The following is a 19,446-nucleotide window of genomic DNA, read 5'->3' on the forward strand; positions in this document are numbered from 1 at the left end:
ATATGAAATCTTGAAAGTTTACATATTACGTACCTAAAACTGGAAGAATGAGTCCTATCCATAGCAGTGCATAAACGTGTTTAGTCCATGCTTTCTTAGATAAAGGTATATATTTAAAATATCGTTGGCATCCATTATTTATCAATGAAATCCATATAATTAAGTGCTATTTTAGCGCATATTCGAGTATAAACTACAATGGGAGAATAGGATATTTACAGAAATAATCATTCATGACATGGGGAGTAGCTTTGTGCATAAATGTTTCTTTGTGTTTTCGCATAAATGTTCTTTATGAGGATATTAATAAACAAAACATATGAGATGCTTATACATCAGAGAGAATCAAATGTTGGGTTTACAGACGGAACATATTCAAATTTTGAAATGTATACATAGTCAAGTTGATAATCTAAGTTGCACCAAGCGCTTTGCTTTCTGGAAGTACAAATGAATACTGTCTACATCATAACAAAGTAAGGATGCTTACAAACAATTATAAGAGTGGCATATTTGTAAATTGAGAAAATGCTTCTAGACACGTTGCTTTTATACGTCATCTCACATCTATATACTCTAGCATCATCATAAGTCATATTCTTACTACTCATTTCTAAAGTTAAATGAGCGTTTAGCGGGTTTTCTTTATCTAGAATACCGCCAACAATAAAACCCTTGTCATTATAAATGACTGTTTTATTGTGTCAGACCGAAACCTACATTCCGAATCACTGCGCGTAACTCATTAGCTATTAGTCGGTCTTAGTTTCAGTTGTAAGCATGTAGTAGACAGAAAATTAAATTAATGTTTACAATTAGCTATTTATCCGTGACTTCAACGGGAGAACACTACACATGTTCAGCCGCGACTGGAGATATACATCGAATTTTTGACATGCTGTGGAAGTATTTGTTTGCATATTGGGCGTTTAAAATTGGTAACAAGCAACGGTACTAGACTTTCAGAGCACAGAGTATAAATGTTTAAGAGTTACAAAACAAAATAAGAATTGAATTTTACCTCCACGTCCTTCTGTTTTATTGTCGGCTTCTGAAAATGATAGCAGAAAATATATGTGCGTATTAATTTGTTATAATGGCAATCAAGAAAACTGTAGTCTATATCAATCTACTTGAACAAGGCTCAAATGCATAGTTCTTATTTTACAAGTAATCAGTGGCACATTAGTTAACAAATTGGACTACAAAGCATTGGCCAAGACTGGTTGTTGCAGGCTAACTTTAAATAGCTAAATAGTTTACATATTGTTTATACGAAATTGAAAGAATGTGTTCAAACAGTAGCAGAAGCAGAAGCTTGTATAGTCCATGCTTTAATAGGGAAAAAAATCAGATAAAAAAATATATTCACGAATTCGAATTAATGGCATTCGTTATTCATTACCATAACCAGTATATTGAAGTTTGTATTTGTTTAGGTTGGCGTGGCCCTTATAAACAGGGACCCTCACCGCTGTATTCATGAATCTTGCAACATCAAGTCGTAATAATGAAATGAATGAACTAGCACGCAGAAAAGTGCTATTCAAATATTCCAAATTTAAATGTAAACACAAAGTCACCGTATCCGAATGTTCAAATGAAGTAAGGATAATTATATTTAAGTTGAGCACAACCACACTAATGCATCAAGCACCACCACAATCCGATGATATTATAATACAAAATAAATTTAGAACTAGAAATTGCTTTTGTAAAGAAGCGCATGTCTCCATCAATGCAAAGTCCTATAGGGAAGAAGTCAATAGGGGTCAGGAGCGAAAGTCAAAGATACGCTGATGGTTTACTGCAATAGGGATCATCTACTTGGCATGTCATCCCGCTAAGTTTCAACACTCTTGGCCTAGTGGTTCTCAAGTCACTGTTCAGGCTCCTGTGGCCTTGACCTTTGATCAAGTGACCCCAAAATTAATAGGGGTCATCTACTCTGCATGTCCAATCATCCTATTAAGTTTCATTATTCTAGGTCAAGTGGTTCTCAAGGTATTTTCCAGAAATGATTTTACATGACCAGGCCCCTGTGACCTTGACCTTTAATAGACTGACCCAAAAATCAATAGGGGTCATCTACTCTGCATGTTCAATCATCCTATGAAGTTTCAACATTCTGAGTCAAGAGGTTCTCAAGTTACTGATCGGAAACAGTTATCATTGTTCAGGCCTCTGTGACCTTGACCTTTAACAGAGTGACCCCAAAAACATATAGGGGTCATTTACTCTGCAGGAACAACCATCCTATGAAGTTTCAACATTCTGGGTCGAGAGGTTCTCAAGTTATTGATCGCAAATGGTTTTCGATGTTCAGGCCCCTGTAACCTTGACCTTTAACAGAATAACTCCAAAATCGATAGGGGTCATCTACTCGGCATGACCAATTATTCTATTAAGTTTCAACATTCTGGGTCAAGTGGTTCTCAAGTTACTGACCGGAAATGGTTTTCAATGTTCAGGCCCCTGTGACCTTGACCTTCAATACAGTGACCCCAAAATCAATAGAAGTCATCTACTGTGCATGACCAATCATCCTATGAAGTTTTAACATTCTGGGTCAAGTCGTTCTCAAGTTATTGATCGGAAATTATTTTCCATGTTCAGGCCCCTGTGACCTTGACCTTTGACGGAGTGCACCCCAAAAACAATAGGGGTCGTCTCCCCCATAAGCCCTACCAACCTATGAAGTTTGAAGGCTCTAGGTCAAATGGTTCTCCAGTTATTGCTCGGAAATGAAGTGTGACGTACGGACGGACGGACGGACAGGGCAAAAACAGACGGAGGAGACATAATTAACAATTCTATCAATTCTGTATTCACTATATTATTCAAAAGTTTTAAAGGTGAACTCACGTTTTTAAAGGTGTAGCACTGTTGAAACAAAACTGTATGTCCCTTTACTAAAAGAATTAACCTTAATTCATCTTAAGGTAGATGTATTATTTTTAAGGTAGCAGTTCACAGACAGCGATCTGCATATATTTTAAGGTATTGATATTAATATTAAAAGTAGCAGTCCTAAGGTAGTGAGTTTTATATATTTTAAGGTATTAATTTAACAGAAAACGAAAATAAAGTAAAATAAGGTGTCATGCATCCTTAGCCAGCACTACAGACATTATCTTTCGGTTCAGCCTGTGCTGGAACAACCCAAGCATATATGACATTATACATTCCTTGTGAAAATGTACTGGTGCCTTAAACATGTTTTACTCAGCTTAAACACTTGGCACTCTAATGTCACATATTCAAAATGCAATCAGCACATCAGACATCACTGACTAAGGAGAAGACACAAACAAAGGATAATGAAATATTTTATTAAAAGATTTAAGATTTTTATATTTATCTTAGTTTCTATGTGTAGGGATAATTGTAGTAAAGATTCTATCTATATTGTTTAGTTTCTTTTATTGTAGACTGTGCTATTCTTTAATTTTAGTTTCCAGTTGTATGGGTAATAACAGTTGAAATGACTATCTATATTTTTTAGTTTCTCTTGAAGATAAAACAGAGGGGGTGGGGTGGGGGGGGGGGGGGGGGGGAGTTGGTCTATAAAATTTAGTTTCCTTTAGTGTAGACTGTGCTATTCTTGAATTTTAATTTCCTGTTGTATGGGTAATAATTAACAGTTGAAATTACTATCTATATTTTTTAGTTTCCCTTGAAAATAAAACAGGGGGGAGTGTTGGTCTATGATATTTAGTTTCCATTAGTGTAGACTGTGCTATTCTTTAATTTCAGTTGCCAGTTGTATGGTTAATAACAAAAGAAATTACTATCTATATTTTTTAGTTCCTCTTGAAAATAAAACAGGGGGGAGTGTTGTTGATTAATTTATGCCCGCTTCCTACACCTATTTATTATCAAGGAGCTATTAAATCAGCTACCAGTTACTCTTTTTCAGGTGTAAGGTTTTCTAATACTACCTTTCAAAAATATTTTAGCCTTGTGTTCAGACACTATGAAACCTTAAATACCAGTCTGTTGTATTAGAAAAGTTGCCTGTTGATTATTCTTGATTTTCACAATATTTACATAAACTTTTCATCCCAGTCCTGATTAAATAGCTCATAAATGAAATGGCACATACCTCTGAACAGTTTCCAATGACATTTTACTTCTAAATTTCTATATCATGACACACAGTCCATTTCTATAATGTATCCTTTGTTGTCGGATTATATCCGAACATGACTACACTACGGCGCAGAGTTCACAGAAGCAGCATGCACATTTCACAGTCTAAATGGATATTTCTAAAGAAAATTTAACTATAATTGTTAAAGAAAATAATAATGAAATCATAATAAAACCATGCAATTCATAATACTTTACATAAACTTGATCATTTATTGTTGTTGTTGTTGTTGTTCTAGTTCGCTATCGTATAGCTGTTAACTCGAGTGTGAATGTGCTGCCACATCATTGTCATCCTTTGTACTTTTTTAAATTATGTGCTTAAACTCATTTGCTTATATATAATTATATGTCACTATTGGGAAGAAGTTTATTCCGATTCGCTGCTGAAGCGACCAGAATTTTGAATATATTGGCTGAAAAGTTCTATCAATTTTCTCCTTGCCTCAACCCTGATATCAGCCAGTTCTCCTACTAGGGTGGCCATTGATATATTTCCACAACTAATGGTTTCCCTATATAGTATTGTCTCTATGTCTCTTTCAAGTGTCTCTCTCTGTTTTGTAAATCTGGCACAATGAAATATGTAATGTTGTACTGTTTCTGGAACCTTGCATTGGCTGCACATTGCTGATTTTGTTGGATAAATTTTTGACCAGTGTGCGTTTAATCTTGTGTGGACACTTAATAGCTGATTGATTATAGAAAAATTCTTCCCGTTTTCCTCTCCTACCAAAGACCTAACCCCTGCTTGCTGGTAAACTTCTTGAATATTTTCAACATTTTCTGACATTTTTCTTTTATTTTTTCTTTCATAATTTTGACTACTTCCCTTGCATTTCTCTTCTCTGTGGCCTCTTCAGTATCTGATGTGCTCATTTCAGATGCAGCCGCCTTTGCCTGGGAATCTGCCAATTCATTGCCTGTAAGTTCTTTATGACCTGGGATCCAGTGAATTTCTATGTCATATTTTCTGTCTTGTAGGTTTGCCAAATATTTCTTGATTGTAATGATGTTTTCTATCATTTTTGTTGGTACTTCTTTACAGAACACTGATGTTATTGCTGCCTGACAGTCTGTGAATATATTAGGGATGTCAACGAATACCAAAACTGGTATCCGAATATTCGGCCAACCATCCGAACGAATATCCGGTATTCGTTCCCGCACATAACCTCTTTTTTTCTGATGACCTAAACGTTTTTATATCAGGGCTTATGACGTTTTTCTAGGACCCGTCGTACTTGCAATAAATTAGCGGTCGCCATTTGAAATGGAAGAAAGGTAACTCTGACAGGATTTTTTCGGTTTAGTTTTATTATGCAAATTGGAAGGATTCGAATCTCTTCTGTCGGTCATATGTAATTTTTTATTTAAGTCCGGGTCCAAAATATATTCTTTCAAAAATAGACTTTATGTAATTGCAAACTCAGTATGAAAAGACGGATTCATGGGATTTGTTTCTTTAATTACACAAACACATTATCAAGTTCAGCGCCGATATTTATTAACAAATGTTTGTTGCAGTCGGCATCAATAAAAGAGCATATAATGCACGTGTACTAATTATCACTTTCGCACTCTCTTGCGTCTTGCAATATTTGCCGACGATTTGTAAACACGTTTTTTAAATTATGCATAAATATTAATTGATAATAATCGCATTGTTTGATCAAACAGGACTATCTAAGATGACAAGTATGTTTCGCACACCTTTCGGGTAGATGTCATCACCATGGCGACTGTGTATTACGTTTTGACACGCTATCAATTCAATAGTTTATTTGGCAAAACATATACAATGTTCATCGCCAGTACTGTATGGCGGTGTTAAACAATTATAAAGAATATGAGAAAAGCATGAATATATATGTATAGACATACAAACATACAGGTGATAGGTATAAATTGTAATACAAATACACAATTGCAATTTAACCTCTTAAAGCAAATGCTTGATAAATATATTTCGCTAACTTATTAACAATACCACTCTGGCAATTACTTAACAGAGTTTTAAACTTATTCAAATTAGGCCAGTGACAATAATAGTTTGGTAGACAGGTATTTCGTAAATCTCTATAAAATGGACACACTAACAAAAAGTGATATTCATTCTCAATTGTATTCATGTTACACCTTGTACATAATCTAAGATTTCTGTCTATATTTCTATGCCTTCCTTCTTCTATAAGTAAATTGTGAGCTGAACATCTGAATCTAGACAATGCATTTCTGTAATTATCGTTCTTAACACATGACAAATACTTTTCAACTTGGAAATCGGTTTTAAACATACAATATGTTACAAGTTTAGGTAGGTTTCTAAGATCTGAAAACCACTGCTGTAGGTACTGGTCATATAAACACCTTATAACATTTTGTATTTGCGTATTTGACACTGATACATTATTCAATAAATATGAAAATCCTGTGTCATCTAGTAGCTTTTTTACATCTTTAGACCACTTATTTGTATAATTACCATTTTCATCACGTAAATTAAATAATTTATACATAACTGAGTCTGTATTTTTTATGACTTTAAACCAGTATTTTACAATTCTAACTTTTCGAATAACACTCATTGGAACTCGTCCAAATTCACCATATATCGTAGCATTAGTTGTTTGTTATCTACGTGACGAAAAATTATAATGCTATAAACATGAAAATAAATATTTCAATAATCTGTATAGTACTACCAAATATTCGAATACTTAAATTAGATCCGAATATTCGGACCCGTGACCGAATAACCGGATATCCGGATATCCGTTGACATCCCTAGAATATATGTATCTTTTTAGCAGTTGGACCTGTTACTTCAGTCAAGAATTCCAGAGCAATTTCAATTACAACAATTTCTCCTGAAAAGTTATTTCCCCTTTTGCTCACTGACCTTTTTAATAAAACTGGGATAGAGTCAAAGCCATTTAAGTATACTGCTGCTCCGATTCTAGTTGGACCAGGGTTCCCAATGGCAGATCCATCTGTGAATGCTAATATGCAGTTATCTTTACAAGTGCCTAAAATGTTTTTTATATTTGATACCTGAATATCCTTTGAGTTATGAAAGGTTTCTGTGTGGACATACTCTTTGGTCCTAGATAACCCAAGATGCTCTTTGCTGAACTGGAATTCCTGTTCAATGTTTTCTAACTTAACATCCTCTCTTACTTCATTAAATCTACTGATCATTAACTGGAATGTTTTTGGTCTGCCGTTCGAGTTCTGACATTCTGACATCCATGTATTGAATTCTTTTTTTTAGAGGGTCTGTCTCTCTTTTTCCTGATATTCTTATTAATTCCCGACACTGTCGCAATTTCATGTGAAGTTCCATTTGGTTGCAATTAGTAAGAATTTCTACAGTGTCTGTACAGGTAGTTGAAACACATCCAGTTGCTTTTAGGATTGCACTTCTTTGTACTCCATTGAATTGTCTGTAGTAGCTATCATTTGTTGTTATGAATATGGGTACTCCATAGTCTATTACAGGCAAGACCAGGTATTTGTACAATCTCATATAATTGGACTGTGCTCAACCGGCATTTGATTAATAAAAACATTTATGTTTCTCAATGCTTCATATCCCGATTTTGTTTTTTCTGCTATATGTTCTTGAAAACTTAGTTTGTCATCCAATGTTATTCCAAGGATTTTCTTGCTGCGCACTATTTCAACTCTCTTATTGTCTAGTTCAATGCTAATGTCCTCACATATACTTTGAATATCATCTCTGTTCTTGCAGAATATCATAGCACCAGTTTTCTCTGGAGCTACTTTCATGTTCCATTTGTTACACCAATTCGTAATTCTGTCTAGGTCTTCATTAGTTCTCTGTACAACTTCTTTTAGGTCAGGGGCTTGATTCAGTAGACTGACATCATCTGCATACTCTGCATGCTTACCTCCAACATTATCAAGGGAATCACTAGTGTATAGGTTGCACAATGTGGGGCTTAAAACAGATCTCTGTGGGATTCCAACCTTGGATGTCAATTCTTCTGAAGTGTAATCATTAAATTTAATACAGTAATTTCTGTCTGTTAAAAAGTTCTTGAGGTACAACCACATTCTACCCTTCACTCCTGAATGTGAGGCTTTCTTCATAAGGCCTGCTCTCTATATCCTCTCGAAGCACGACTCAAAGTCCATCAGTACCAATGTTATCTTTTCATCATTGTTAAATGCCTCTTCTACCAAGTTAACAATTCGCAGTACAGTTTGTGTGCACGATTTGTTTTTTCTATATGCATATTGCGTTGCTGCAATGCCTCCCTCTGCTTCTATTCTCCAAGTAAGTCTATTCTTTACAATTCTTTCCATTATCTTAACAATAACACTTTCGAGTGTAATTGGACAATATGATCGCGTCATGTTGTAATTTGTTTTTCCTGGTTTGGGGAGAATCACTTTATGGTCTGTTTTAAATGCTTTTGGAAGTGTTCCCTGCAGTCCTTGTTCAATCGAAGTACCTCCATTTTTCAGCATTATGGCATATAAATTTTTCTTCTGGATTGGGAGCGCTATTACTACAGGCGTCTTTAACAGCTGCTGCTACTTCAGGGATAGAAATGTTTGCATTTTCCCACTCACATACATCATCGTAATTCTTGGCTAATATATTATTTTTTTCCTCAAGTTCTGTCTGAATTACTTCATTTTCTACCTTGTCATACCATTCCGGATTGCGTTGTTTTACATCTAAGTTTTCTTTTCCATACCGTTCTTTCATCTCTACAAATATCTCGAGATCTGAAACTGCTAGAGTGTTGTCACATTTTAATATAGGTTGCACAACTGCCCTTATTTCAGTGTTTCCGACAGTATTGATAATTTTCCAAAATTGACCCGGATGTTTTGGCTCTAGCTCCCTCATTACCATCTCCAGATAATCTTTTTTGCTCTTTTTATCTCTTCTTGGAATTTCATTTTATTAGATAGGTTTAGAGCCTCATGATTGGCAGGATCTCACCTTCTTGTTAAATGGTTTTTGGCCTGCTTAAATTTTTTAGACAGTTCTGTTAACTTCTTTGTCCAAAAGCCTTTGCTGTATGTACATACTCCCCTCTTGGGGATCACTTTTTGTGCCCCCCATGAGTGGTGGGGGCATATAGATTTGCTCTTGTCCGTGCGTCCGTCCTTCCGTCCGTCCGTCCGAAGTTCGTGACACGCCTAGCTCAAAAAGAATTTGATATAAATTAATGAAACCTTGCATGAGTCTTTATCATTTCCTTCTACTACCTTCTACTTTTCATCTGGGTCTATCCCCTATTTTTAGAGTTACGGCCCCTGAAATAGTCAAAAATGCACATTTTCACCTTGTGACACGCCTAGCTGAAAAAGTATTTGATATAAATTAATGAAACCTTGCATGTGTATTTATGATGGTATGAACTTGCGCACCTCCTATTTTTTGTGTGGCTCGGCCCCCTATTTTTAGAGTTATGGCCCCTGAAATAGTCAAAAATGCACCTTTTTACCTTGCGACACGCCTAGCTCAAAAAGTATTAGATATAGATTCATGAAACCTTGCATGAGGCTTAATCATGATATGAACTTGCGCACCTCCTATTTTTCATCTGGGTCTGCCCTCTATTTCTAGAGTTATTGCCCCTGAAATAGTCAAAAATGCACATTTTCACCTTGTGACACGCCTAGCTCAAAAAGTATCTGATATAAATTGATGAAACCTTGCATTAATCTTTATCATGATATGAACTTGCGCACCTCCTATTTTTCATCTGGGTCTGCCCCCTATTTCCAGAGTTATGGCCCCTGAAATAGTAAAAAAATGCACAATTTCACCTAATTATGTGCCTCACTCAAAAAGTATTTAATGTAAATTTATGAAACCTTGCTTGAGTCTTTATCATAATGTGACCTTGCACACTTCTTGAGAATTTTAGCGTTTATTACAGAGTATTGGCCCTTGAAATAGCCAAAATAGTAGATTTTTGTTTGTGATGCTCATAGCTCAAAAAGTATATGGTATAGAATAATGAATCCATTTCATAATTTTTTTTTAGGCTATACCCCATTAAGACTGCAGACATTTGAATGATTTCCCTTTATTTTTGACAAATGTACCAGTTGGGGGCACACCCTGTGTCCTACAGACACATTCTAGTTCAGCACATGTTTGAATAAGTAGAATCCGACTCTCATAGTCATCATTTACATTTGTTCCTATATTTCTGTTGTTCAGCCATTCTTTTATTTCTTGTGAACATACATTTTTCCATAGCAACCAATCTGTATTTTCGAAGTCCCATTTTTATACGCCCGTTTGAAAAACGGGACGTATTATGGGAACGCCCCTGGCGGGCGGATGGGCGGGAGGGCGGCGTCCACAGACCTTGTCCGGAGCATATCTTCTAAATGCATGGAGGGATTTTGATGAAACTTGGCACATTTGTTAACCATCATGAGATGGAGTGTCATGCGCAAGAACCAGGTCCCTAGGTCTAAGGTCAAGGTCACACTTAGAGGTTAAACGTCAAATTCAAGAATGACTTTGTCCGGAGCATATCTTCTTCATGCATAGAGGGATTTTTATGAAAATCAGCACAGTTCTTCATCATCATGAGTCGGAGTGTCATGCGCAAGAACCAGGTCCCTAGGTCTAAGGTCAAGGTCACACTTAGAGGTCAAAGGATACAAGAATGAAAACCTTGTCTGGAGAATTTCTTCTTCATGCATAGAGGGATTTTAATATAACTTGGCACAAATGTTCACCACTACGAGACGGAGTGTCTTGCGCAAAAATCAGGTCCCTAGATCTAAGGTCAAGGTCACACTTAGAGGCCAAAGGTCAGATACAAGAATGACTTTGTCCGAAGCATTTCTTCTTCATGCATGGAGGGATTTTGATGTAACTTGGCACAATTATACACCATCATGAGACGAAGTGTCATGCGCAGTTCCCTTCTTTAGAATTACTTCCCTTTGCTATAACTATAAATAGCATATATTGTAACTTTTTCATTACTAGTCGTAGGGAAAATTCGAGACCACTTTTCTGTAGTACAACATGCATGCTACATCCAATGTAGGTGTATTTAGACCAATCTCTACCTGGTAAAGATTTTTGTGTGGACTTGCAATTTTTTTTTGGATTTTTTTTTTTTTTTTTTTTTTTTTTTATGATTAACTTCCCTTAGTTGTTATTATAAATAACTTATATTGTAACTTTTTTACAATTGACCGTAGGGAAAAACCAAGACCACTTTTCTGTGGTACAACATAAATGTTACTTTCCAATGTTTGGTGTAGTTTAAGGTAATTCTACCTGGGAAGGAGTTTTTTTGTGGACTTAGAAAAACAAAAGACTTACAGTGATTACTAAACAACCACAAAATTAAAATTCCATTTGCAAATACAGGTGCTAGAGTAAAGAAATTTGCTGTGACGGGCGTATATTGTGACATTCTGGCACTCTTGTTCTGTTATAATGTTGTCATGTTTTTTTCCTATGTCAAATGTTATTAAGTTGTGGTCAGAATTCAAATATATTTCTTGGTGCACTTGCCATTACTTATCTTCGTTGCTTTCTCTTGGCTGTCACAGTTAAATTTATGATTTTATCTCTGCGCGTTGGTTGATTGTTGTTTAATACCAACAAATTTGTCCCTAAAAGGTAATCATAGAAGATACCTCCAAATTTATTGTTTCCTCCATCATACAAGTATTGATGTCTTGCATTGTAGTCACTAAGCAGTAATAAGGGCATGTACAGTTAAATATCGTTACCTCGATATCGGTTAGCTCGATACTCCGGTTAGCACGATGTGTTTTAGTCGGTCCCGAATTTTCCATATATATTTTAATGTAATTATTTATCATTACCTCGATATGATTAGCTCGGTATTTTGTTTAGCTCGAAGAGATTTTTCAGTCCCGTCAACTTACCTGTACTGTTTTTTTCACCTGGTTTCGTCGATATCACATCGTGTCAAAAATATCCATGTTATTTGTAAGGTGTAAAAACCAACCTATTGTTGTCCGGCGATGTATTAATCATAATCGAGTTAGTTCGTGTGTTTGTTTTTTGTTATTTAATCTTTAATCCAATTTAAATGTCATGAAGTTTGCATTTAATTCCCAATAATTAGTTTTATAAAACACCGTGCAAGCGGGCAAGCTGTTTTCCAATATAACAACTAATTTGGATGAAATATTTTTCTGTTTAACGGAGTAAAATCTGCCATTTAGGATTGAGTAACAATATTCTTATTTAACAGGCAAATTTTCGTTATCGACGCACAGTCAAAATGACAACTCAACTAGGAACATTACCGCTGCATTCAAACTTGCTTAAGGAAAGAATAAAAATGGTAATGTTTACACGTATACATTGTGTGTATTTTGAAAAATTAAAAAGTTGTATTTATGTATGTACGATGTTTTATTTGTCAATAAAATTAAAATCGGTTTTACGTTTTATATTATTTCTTTCCCTTTTCAAACCCTCAGAAAAAAAAGCATTGGATATAACGGCAATATAGACGTCCGACACAAGTACAAAGTAGTTCCAGATAGTCGATATCGTTACGTCGAACGTCGGATACATCGATGCAATTTTTACAGCCCCTTGAATATCGAGGTAACGGTATTCGACTGTATTTGTTTTTAATTGAGTCAACAATTTGAAGTAATTCTTTCATCATTTCTACATTTTCCGGTGGTATATATATATGGAAGCCACAGTGAATTTATTATCATCTGTATAGATGTCACACCACACAGCTTCAATGTTACTCCTTCTTAAATCATTTCTTTCAAATACCTTTACACCTTTGTCTATCATAAGAGCAACACCGCCCCCTCTGTTTTAGTTTCTCTCACTTGCAATCCAATGCCAGCGCTTTTTATGTTGTCTTTAATAACATTTCCTAGGTGCCATATTTCCGACAGAGCTAATAACTGTATATTTTGATTCTTGAAGACACTTTCAATAAAATCAAAAGAAGTATTGATTGATCTAACATTCACCTGTCCAATCTTCATTTTCAATTTAGTGTTTAAAGTAAAAAAAATCACTTGGCTGTTTAATTGTTTCGGCTCTCTAGGCGCTGCTTTAAATTTATATACGCAGAGCACTTAGACGATCCAGCTGTATGGCTTCCCAAACAGTTTGAACACTTAACTGAGTTGGTGCAATTTCCTGTATGTGGTAATGAACACCTCTCACACTTTAAGTCCTTTGTACACAAGGAGGCAATATGGCCAAAACTTTGACAGTTGTAGCACCTTGTTGGTAGTTTTCTTTTACCTTTGTATCCTTCAAGTGACACTTTTTTCTTATTTTTGATGATATTTGCCCTGAACAAAACTTCTAGGTCTTTAGGTGTTTTACAGGTGACAATAACAATTGGGAGTGGTTTGTTTGTTTCTCTATATCTGAGTCTTCTGATTTCCGTCTTTACTCCAGTCTGATTTTATATAATACCTATCGCTTGGTCTTCTGCTATGTAGAGTAGAAAGTTTTTAAAGGTGCACTTTGGTAGGCTACTTCTGTTGTGTGCTTGCAATTTTTTGCCCGAGCCTTTGAATGCTTCCTCAGGCCACTCCTCCTTTAACTTGTTGATGTCCTTCTTATTCTGAGTATGGACCACTAGCCCCCCCCCTCTCGATAATGGGTATGTATATTTTATATTTATGTCTTTGTAGTTGTATATTTCCTTTATTATCGATCTACAATTTTGAAAACTTTTTGGATCCTCAATACCATCAATAATTGCTATTTACTCTATACTGCCTTTTATTTCACTTTGGGATATTGTGTCTCTGTCTAAATTGAGTTTCTCCTTATCTAATTCAATATTTTTTTCCTGCAGTTTTTGACTCTGTCTTTTTTCCAGTTAGTGTATTTGATATTAGCGGGAGCAGAATTGTACTTTGTACTTTCAATCACAATGTAATCTGGTTTTGGGTCAATGACCTGTTCAGAACTTAATAATTTATTGGTAGCTGTTTTCTCGACAGTTTCTTTCGTCAATTTTTTTTGCGTTTTGCCTGCGAACTTCTCTTAGTTTTCTCATCTATGTTATCGATTTCAACCGTAACATCAATTAGATCTATAGTTTCAGTTTTATTTAAAGAATCTGAGACACTGTTTGACTTTTTTACAGTATTTAACCAGGGTGAGTTTTCAAGGACACATAATGCACATGGACATTTCTGAATAGTTTTTGCACTTTTAATATCTAAGAAAGCACATTCCAGATGCCACCACCCTTTGCAAAGGTCGCACTGAATCCAAGGACGTACATCAAACCTTTGAATATGTTGAGGTGGTTTTATACTTTTACAGGAGCAACAGAAAGTTTCTGCTTCTAATATCTGACTAATAGAATTTTTTACCTGTTTCCTCTTTTCTGTCTTATCTTCACTGTTTGTTACCTGTATGGGTTTCTTTTTCCTTCTTCTTCTCTTTCACACATTACTAACTTTGATTTATTTACAAACAAACCGCCATTATAAATTGAACACACTTCCGGTTGAATGAATTGATGCACAACTATTTTCCAAATGATGAACATATTTTTTTTAAGTATTTGTTCATTCTTTTTGGTAACCGTTGCTATGACTTATTTTCTTGGTAAAATTACATTTTACTTCATCTGATATTCAAAGCTATCGCTAAATACAACAAATTTTACTTCAATTTTTCAATTTTGATGTCACTGAAATAAGGCTATTGAAGAAACCGACGTGAATTCGACCTTGCCCTTTTGACAGCAAACAGCTTATTCCTACCGCACAAGTCTCAGTCCGTAAATCCTGTAATTGTTACTTTATCCGTAAGCAAAATATATGTATCAACGCAGAATTTTGAGATTTATCAAAATAAATACATTTTAGCGAAAATCAATTTTGAAATTACAAATAATCTAACTTTTTTTCCCAAATCAGTCAACTGAATCAAAATAAACAACGTCCCTCCATGACGTCTGCTTCGTACACCGGAAGGCACGGACTGTAGATGTCCTGCCGTACCACAACCGTATTTCAGTTTGAGTACAGTTTGACTTTGGAATTGTGACAATAATCGATGCATACTGGTGAAAAACTATAAAGAATTTAAGAGAATAGTGGTTTTAAAATTACACCATAGTCACAAGAATATGCAACTATTTAATTAATAAACTGTAAAATATCCATATTCAGATATACCGATTGCACCCACATTATTGCCACTAGAGAATGTATAGTTACAGAAACATGCCTATCATATGACACTTTCTACCTGAACACAAACTGGAAACTAAAAAGGCGGGTGGAATGGTTAATGGAAAAACATTACCAGTAGAAAATTAAAGATGGAGGCCAAAAAGGAACATTGAATATCTTAAGAAGAAGACCAAATATCAACATTGAAAAGTCCAGGAATTGGCATGATATAGACTAGAAAAAATAACTGTGCTTTCACGAAAAAATCAAGAAATGCTATATCTGTGATTAATAAATATCAATTCGCAGGTAGAAAGCTTTATACATATGTTAGTTGTTAATATAGGCCCGCTCCCTCAGCGAAAAACATTTTATTTTGTTATCACCAAGAGATTACGCGGGACTTTTTTAACATTGTATTTATTTGTTTAGGTTGGCGTGGCCTTTATAAACAGGGACCCTCACCGCTGTATTCATGAATCTTGCAACATCAAGTCGTAATAATGAAATGAATAAACTAGCACGCAGAAAAGTGCTATTCAAATATTCCAAATTTAAATGTAAATACAAAGTCACCGTATCCGAATGTTCAAACGAAGTAAGGATAATTATAGGGCAGGGGCCGTATTCATAAAGCATCTTAAGTATAAGTATAAGAAATTGATTATTTCCTTAAGTATTACTTAAGTAAAAAATTTATTTCACTTAAGTATATTTGTTATTCATAAAACAACTTAACAAGTAATTCTTGGCTTTTATTGTTGACGAAAACATTAAAAAAAAACATTAATTTCAGACAGATACAACACGCACAATTATGTTTAAAGTGCTTTTATATGAAAAACAACACTTTAATTGTACTCACAACGCCATTTTGTTTTCTGACTTAAGTCATTTCTTACGTATCTTAAGTTTAAGCTGTTTTATGAATAGGACTTAAGTTCTTTTACTTAGACTTAAGCTGAAATCACCACAAACTTAAGTAAAATCTTCAACTTAAGTCAAAACTTAAGATGCTTTATGAGTACGGCCCCTGGGCTATATTTGACCTAGGGGGATAATTTGAAAAAAAGAAGAAAATATATGCTCATGTGTCTTTTAAAATATTCCATTTCCGCTTGGCAATAAGGGTTTTTAAAAACAGCCGCGACTGATATACTCTTATGCGCTGGGTGATTTACTTACATATATTAAATACATTTCTGAAGAAAATAATCTTTTTAATTTATAAAAAACAATGAATTAAGATAATAAATCAACCAAATTGTAAAACAACCATGGGCCAAATGTTTTCTGACTCTTATTTCCATACCATTAGATTTTTTATTTATTATGATGGTCAATATAAAATAGCCGACTTTTGGTATTGTGATCATTTGTATAAACAATGGTGGATAATTGTTATAGATGTAGAATGGTAATTAGATGATCAAAAACGAAAATGTCGAACAAAATTAAATGAAACTCAGTTTAGCCGCGTCTATTAATTCTTTTTCCTTGTACTAATTAAGGGAAATTTAAGCCTCCTAGTTATACCTTATTTATATTACTTTTTGTTCAGTACACAAATGTCAAGTTACCATCTTACATGTTTGTAAAGTCACACATATTGTAACTTACTTACGGAACGGTATATTACTTTTCAAGATCGTTTTAAAACGTCGTAGATACACTTCTTTGTATATCCAGCGTTTTGTTAAAAAAATATAATCTAAACAAATAAAATTCATCTTTAAGTTATTCTGCTATGTGTTAGAGATGGTACCTACCCAAGCGGATTTAAGAAAAACAACTCTGAACTGACCACATTAACTGAAGCCAACATAAAAGCGGTGATCAAAAGTGAAAAGAAAACTAAACAGACACTACTGACAATGGTGCGGAACTCAAAAATATACTGTTTTGTATTCAGCTGCATCTGCATGATGCAAGTTCAATATAACGAAATGTTGTCGCAGTTTACCTTTCTTACAGGAATTATACAGACTTTAAGCAAACATACCGTAAATTTGGATATGGTGTTATTTTCTATTGACCAACAAAATACCTTTATAAATACGTAATCTTTCCGGCTGTATTAGCGAATACTTGTTGCTGTGGAGGTAAATATGACACCTGCCGCCTACTCGACAGAAAACAAGTTATTGCAATCATTTCAGGTGGGGAATTTCGTCAACCTCCGCTAAATAAATGACCCAAAACTGGTAGAATGGGCTCAATCAGTAGCAGATGAATATGCATGTTGGGTTTATGTTTTAAAATAAATGTTTCTGATAAAAGTCCTGATAAAGCCATAATTCAAGAATCATTTGCATTTTGTTTTTTCCAATATAAGCTGTATATTAAGGTCACCTTTTATAAGTACCTGTGAATATGTCCATTTATAGAGATTATCATTTATGGAATGTAGAAATATGAACGACAAAAAGCGTTGTGTATATTTGCTTGTGTTATCGTATAACATTTTTTTATGAATATGACGGTATTAATATGTTTGAGAACCAATATGTCTATATATTAACTTTAAGTTAGCAAAATCGATGCTACAGTTTTAAAACGCGTTGATTGACAAGTTGCACAATGAAATTAGTATGCTTACCTTCAATTAAAAGCGTAGCGTTTCTTTCTACTTTGACAATGCTCTCTTTAATTTTAATGTTACTGTTATAGTACATCTCACATCTATATATTCCAGCATCATCCAATGTCATTGTCAAAATGTTCATATCTAAAGTTAGATGAGAGTTGGGTGGGATTTCTTGATCTAACATTCCGCCGACAATAAAATCCTTGTCACCAACAATGTCTTTACATAAAGTCGGAGATTCACTTTTAACTGTGTCGATTTTTGCTATCGTGTCCCACCCTGAAATTATTTCTCGCTGTATTCTTATCATATATACGCTAGAAACATCATTTTCTGTAACATGACATGACATGGAGAGGTTCCCTGTAACTCCTAATACAACTCGTGGCATTGACAAAGTGAATTTCAAGCTATAAACTGAAAAGAAACAGAAAAGAACAGCTCAATGTAATATTGTAAAGATAGGTCATATGAAAGTATTGACCTCGCTGATGAAAACAGCTGTTTAAAATGTTCTTGTTATTTGCTGCTCCGTACATGTGCCTATGGTAAAAGCGTTAAAATGTAATCCATCGTAAAAAATATTTTCAATGTGCATACTAAATGGTGTAATTGATCTTGATTATTTTAAATGTTTGTTTAAATAAATATGTCTTACTCAGACAAAAGAGGATATGAAATGTTGTTTAGTTAACAATAAAGTTTGTTCGGTAGGTACAGAATTTTGAATATTTGAGAAACACGTTTTTTGTTTTTAAATCAGTCTGGCAATCTAATTTTCTCATTCATCCTTTTTTTAGCAGTTCGAAATTGTCTGTTTATATAAACATCTCTCTAACTTCCGCTTCCGTGTTTTGTTTCTTTACATTATCCAGCTCAAAATACTTTAAAATCCGCATAAAACAATTTTGAGTCGGTGTGAAAATATGGCCGCTCGTGGTACATCAACCTGCATTATTTTGAAGTTACATTTATGTCTCTTAAAAAATTCGATATAGCTGTAACAATTCTAAAATGTTTTACACATTACGTCAAACCTAGCATCAAGATTCAAACATATTTGCAAAACCATAGTTACCAACTGTTGTCCTAGCGGCCATCAAAACCACAACAAAAACAAACGCCAACATTATTCCTCTACGTCCTGGTTTTGTCCTGCCTTCTGTGAGCGAATTTTAAATCATATAACAATGATATAAATCAGTCAAAGGTATATACATGTAATTACGTTTAATAATATTGTGTCTATTTCATAAAAATCCCTTGTTTCAGTAAATTCTAAACATTAATGATTTATTAAGTAACTAATGTGCATGAAATCTAAAAAAATATGTTTAAAATGCATTTAGACAATAGTTAGGCAGTAAAAATGAGTTAATAGCTAGCTGTGATTTAGCTGTACTAAAACCATACTTACAAAATATCAACATAAATAAATATATAAATTTTAAAACTCCGCAAACGTTTGAAAAGAAACTTAAGTATAATCTGACAACGCAGAATGTACTTTGGAATCCTCTTAGGAA

General features: G+C 34.4%; 1 protein-coding gene across 1 annotated transcript; it reads right to left on the bottom strand.

Annotated features, from left to right (window-relative positions):
• Window positions 1-947: 947 nt before the first annotated feature.
• Window positions 948-19,208, bottom strand: LOC123561746 (uncharacterized). The gene is made up of 3 exons (XM_053533258.1): window positions 18,999-19,208; window positions 17,933-18,337; window positions 948-1,051 (listed from the first exon to the last, which is right to left on the bottom strand). Exons 1-3 carry the CDS (start codon window positions 19,048-19,050, stop codon window positions 963-965), a joined length of 546 nt encoding a protein of 181 aa, XP_053389233.1. The 5' UTR covers window positions 19,051-19,208; the 3' UTR covers window positions 948-962.
• Window positions 19,209-19,446: the final 238 nt, after the last annotated feature.

Source organism: Mercenaria mercenaria, unplaced genomic scaffold (genome assembly GCF_021730395.1).
Source record: "Mercenaria mercenaria strain notata unplaced genomic scaffold, MADL_Memer_1 contig_2180, whole genome shotgun sequence".
In the NCBI taxonomy this organism is placed as follows: domain Eukaryota; kingdom Metazoa; phylum Mollusca; class Bivalvia; order Venerida; family Veneridae; genus Mercenaria; species Mercenaria mercenaria.

Coding starts and splice junctions, on each gene's coding strand:
- LOC123561746 (XM_053533258.1), bottom strand. CDS start 19,050: ATGTTGGCGTTTGTTTTTGTTGTGGTTTTGATGGCCGCTAGGACAACA. Junction 18,338..18,998: donor GGCCGCTAGGACAACAGTTG/GTAACTATGGTT, acceptor GTTTCTTTTCAG/TTTATAGCTTGAAATTCACT. Junction 1,052..17,932: donor CGCTACGCTTTTAATTGAAG/GTAAGCATACTA, acceptor TATCATTTTCAG/AAGCCGACAATAAAACAGAA.